The sequence below is a fragment of the Nestor notabilis genome, unplaced genomic scaffold (assembly GCF_000696875.1).
Source record: "Nestor notabilis isolate BGI_N333 unplaced genomic scaffold, ASM69687v1 scaffold29224, whole genome shotgun sequence".
NCBI classification, from domain to species: domain Eukaryota; kingdom Metazoa; phylum Chordata; class Aves; order Psittaciformes; family Psittacidae; genus Nestor; species Nestor notabilis.
In genome coordinates, this window is record NW_009925656.1 from 1 (window position 1) to 4,149 (window position 4,149).

The following is a 4,149-nucleotide window of genomic DNA, read 5'->3' on the forward strand; positions in this document are numbered from 1 at the left end:
GGAGCCACGGACGAACTGAGCTCGGCCATCGGGTAACCCCTGCCCCAGGAGCCGCTCCCGTCCCACCGCCCCGCGCCGGGGGAAGGGACACGCTCTGAGCCGCGGTTCTCTGGAGGGTTGCACGCAGGAGTGGCCAAAGCCCGTGTTCTCATAGAGAACCACAGCGTGGTTCGTGTTGAAGGGACCTCAAAGCTCCTCCAGCTCCAACCCCTGCCCCGGCCAGGGACACCTTCCACTAGAGCAGGTTGCTCCAAGCCCCTGTGTCCAACCTGCCCTTGAACACTGCCAGGGATGGGGCAGCCACAGCTTCTCTGGGCACCCTGTGCCAGCGCCTCAGCACCCTCCCAGGGAAGTTCAACCACAGTCATGGTTATTTTTCCATTTCCAGCTACCTCTTTTTTTAACCTAGGCTTGCTGGTGAATTTAGCAGTGAAAAGGGCCACACGTTTGTTGAGCAGCTTCACAAAGTGAGTATTAATGATAATCCTCACCCAGCACAGTCATTTCATCAGTGCTATTGAAACATAGCCTTAAACTCCTTAATTTTAGACACAGAGCTCCCACTGACACACAGGAATTGAATTAATTCAGCATTGAAATAAATGAATTCTTAAGACTCTGCCCCTTGATTGCTCGCTAAGAGATTAATTTCTTTAACCATGAAGGAAACTGGTAAATCAAGTGATTAGTTTTGGGCAAAAGTATCTCTACATTTATCCAGACCTGTTCGTGGACGTGGTTATGGACACAAGTCTTGTTGTCACATCACCTCAGCTTTGAAATCGGGGTAAAGTGAGTTTTGCTGATTAGCTTTGCTGTGCACAGGAACACAGAAGGAGCTAATCAGAGATGTTAGGAAGCCTCACCAGGCTGCCTCTCAAGTATCCTGGTACATGGAGAGATGTTCCTCTGGGAAGCAGACATGACATTGAGCCAGCACTGTCTGCAGCCGTTTGTCACTGCCTGTCTTCCAGAGGTTATGGCTCAGTGTCCTACCAGCAAAGGGATTAATGTGGACACTCCCCAGCCTGCTTGCTGCAAAATCAGCCAGTGTGGTTTAATACACCCGTGAAAACAAGTCCATGTGCTAATCTGCTTCTCAGAAAGCAGTTAGGGAGCACTCACCTCATCCCCCCTGCCAGCAGGCTGCGGGATGATGAACAACAAGGGTAGGATCTCCTTTAATCAGCAGAGCCTGCTGTCTCCTCCCAGAGCTCGCTGCAGTTGTACCGAGCATCAAAGGCTGGTTAATGAAAGCACCTCTCGTTTTTGTCCTGATTGCCACCTGATCCAGGTCCAGTGCATGCTGCAGGACGTGGGCTCCAACATCGCGACGCCGCTCTCCTCCGCCAGGGAGGCTCACTTAAGTAAGTCCCACTGTTATCCTGGGATAACTGTTCTTGAATGACAGCTCTCCTGGGCTGGTGCTGGGGAGGCTGGTCTGGGACATGGGAGCTGGAGCTGCTCTGTAGTGTCTGAGTGACTGAAGTCCTGCTCTAGAGAAGGACTATTTGGGGCTGCTTTCTTGGGACTTACTGATCTAAGAAATATGAAAGTAGAGTAGAGCTCTATTTGTAGCCTGAATCACTTCTGCATTTCTTCTAGCTGATTCTTCTTTTCCCTCTGTAGAACGAACATCTTTCAGTGAAAAGCCAGTTCTGGAGCTGGAGCAGTGGATTGACAGCTACTCAGAGCAGCTTCCTCCACTCAGAACTTTCATCTTGCCAGTAGGTACCAGTAGGTTCTGCTTATGCCTCTTACAACTGCAGAAGGGCTCATGTTGTTAGGGCAAATCTGCTTTGTCACTTGGTGTGAGATAACAGGTTGTGAGGCCGTTATTTGCATGGACAAATACCAAAAGAAAAGCAGAGAGAAGGACCTGGTTGAGTTAAATGTCCACATCCTGCATGCAGGTATCTCTCCCAGTTGCCTGGCCATAACACAGGGTGTGAGGTGTGACAGCTTTGCTGCAGTTCCCCAGTGAGGTGGATGGCTGTACCTGTTGTGAGCAGATGTTGACGTGCTGTTGCATTGTTGTTTCAGTCAGGAGGTAAAAGCAGTGCTGCTCTCCACTTCTCCCGAGCCGTCTGCCGCAGAGCTGAAAGGTGGTGAGTGTTGGCTGCAGCATAACAGCATAAAACTGATAAAAGCTGATCAGAATGCTGCAATGAAAGCAAATCGTTGCAGTCAGAGCAATCAGCTGTGCTGCACTCGGCTGGAGCTTGAGCCAAGCTCTGTGTGTTTGCATTAGCCAAATTCCAGGAGTGCAGGCAGCAAAAAGCAAGTCTCTTCCCTCCCCTGAACTGGGTCATCTGAGTTAAAGACTTCAGAAAGAGCAGACAGGTTTATGCCGAGATGCATCTCTGTCTGGTTTGTTAAGTGTATTTTGAGGCACTGGCAGGTGTGGGATCCAGGGAAGCTTTTAGTGGCTTGAGATGTTACTGCTCACACCTTCCTCATCCCACTTCTCTGTTGGAGATGAAAAACTCCCCTGGTAAAGTCCACAGAAGAGAACGTCTGCTCGTGTAAATCACCCCTGAGCAATGAGGCTGGTGCTTCCAAAAACTAACATCACAGTGGTTTTTGTCAAAAGCAAGCCAGAAAAGGCTGTGCCCCAGTCAGGAGGCAGGAATGGTGCTGTTCCCTCGACAAAAGGGTCCCCGTTTACATGCAGAAAGGGTGTGGGGAGTTGGAATGGGGACTCCAGGTGAGGCTGGGGTGTGAGAGTGCTTCAGCAAAGCAGGCAGAGCTCAAAGGTTAAATACATTCAACATCTTCCTTTTCCAGTGTGGTTCCTTTGGTACAAGCGGGGGAAGCAGATCCAAACGTGGCCAAATACTTAAACAGGTAATAAACAAATCCCAAACCCTTACTCTGTACTCCTGAAGCATGCCTGGGCTTGTTCCCTTAGTCTTGGCCTAAAACTGCAGGGTCTTACCTCTCAAGAAGCTTTACTTCTAGAATAGGTCATTGAAGTTTCAGAAGCAGCTTGTTTAAAGTGCTCTTGCAAGGTCTGTATGTTTGCAGATGCTGCCGCGGTGCTGAGGGAGCACTCAGCTTTCTGAAGGCTGTTCTGGAAATCACTTCTCTGTGGCCCCTTTACCTGCGGCCCTTTGCTGTGCTGTAACCAGATGTGCTTTGCTGTAACCAGATGTGCTTTGAGTGTAGTTGTGTTGCTGGAGACAGACACAGCTGATGCGAGAAGTGGTGTCACTGCTTTTCCCCTTGCTTTCCAGGCTGAGTGACTACCTCTTTGTCCTGGCACGTTACGCTGCAATGAAGGAAGGGAAGGAGGAGAAAATATATATAAAGCCTGAGCTGTAAGTGGGAGCTGGGATGTTTGTTTCCTTGATCATGGGAAGCTAAATCCAGCAGACTGCTTTCCCCGTCGAGGAAGGGAAAGAGAACAAGCCTGCACTGGGAACGCGAGCTGCCAAGAACTTCCAGCTGAAATAATTAGGAATTGTTCTTAAATATGGTGCAGAACATGTTCTAATCACTGGGCCTTGTCCAAATACCCCTTGTACAACACTGGTCTTTGCCCTGCATTGGAGCTGGGCAGGAGACTTGACAGAACTGTAGCTGATTCCTGCAGAAGTCCCCCTTGCCCTGGGCAGTGCAGGTGCTGTGGAAAGGCTTTGACAGGACGCTGAGGAATGAAGAGGAGAAAACCCATCAGCTTCTCTTTGCAAGTCATGATGCTCCTGCAGAACAGCAGCTGGGACTCTGCCCACAAGCTTTGAAGTAATAAATGTGAATTTACTTGTACCAAAGGGCCCTTAACTCATACTTCAGCAGTGAGCCCAGCGTGCTTTTCTTCTTTAAGCTGCTTTCAATCCATCAGCCTGGCTGAAGCTGAGCTGTGTAGATTTCCAGGAATGCACTAAGAATTCCCTGGCGCTGGCAGCCTCTCTGCATGCATATGAAGAATCTGTGCTCACAATCCAGCACATCCCTCTGCCAGGAGCAGGGCCCATGCAGGATACAGGGATTAATGGAGGTGGGGACAAACCCTGCAGGTCACCTGCTGCAGTCAAGCTCTGTGGAGGTACCTGGCTTTTACTCCACGTGGAGCTGCCCCTGTGAAACACTGACCCTCTGAGTTTGGTCACATCCTGTGCTCTGGTTGCAGGTACCAGCTGAAGGAGC

General features: G+C 50.0%; 1 protein-coding gene across 1 annotated transcript; it reads left to right on the forward strand.

The window, feature by feature from the left end:
• Nucleotides 1-3: 3 nt before the first annotated feature.
• Nucleotides 4-3,320, forward strand: MMAB (methylmalonic aciduria (cobalamin deficiency) cblB type; the record flags this gene model as incomplete). The annotated part of the gene is made up of 7 exons (XM_010013156.1): nucleotides 4-32; nucleotides 410-467; nucleotides 1,295-1,367; nucleotides 1,630-1,727; nucleotides 2,044-2,108; nucleotides 2,788-2,847; nucleotides 3,237-3,320. Coding segments are annotated over 7 exons (467 nt in total), but the record flags the coding sequence as incomplete, so codon positions are not given.
• Between the last annotated feature and the right edge of the window lie 829 nt (nucleotides 3,321-4,149).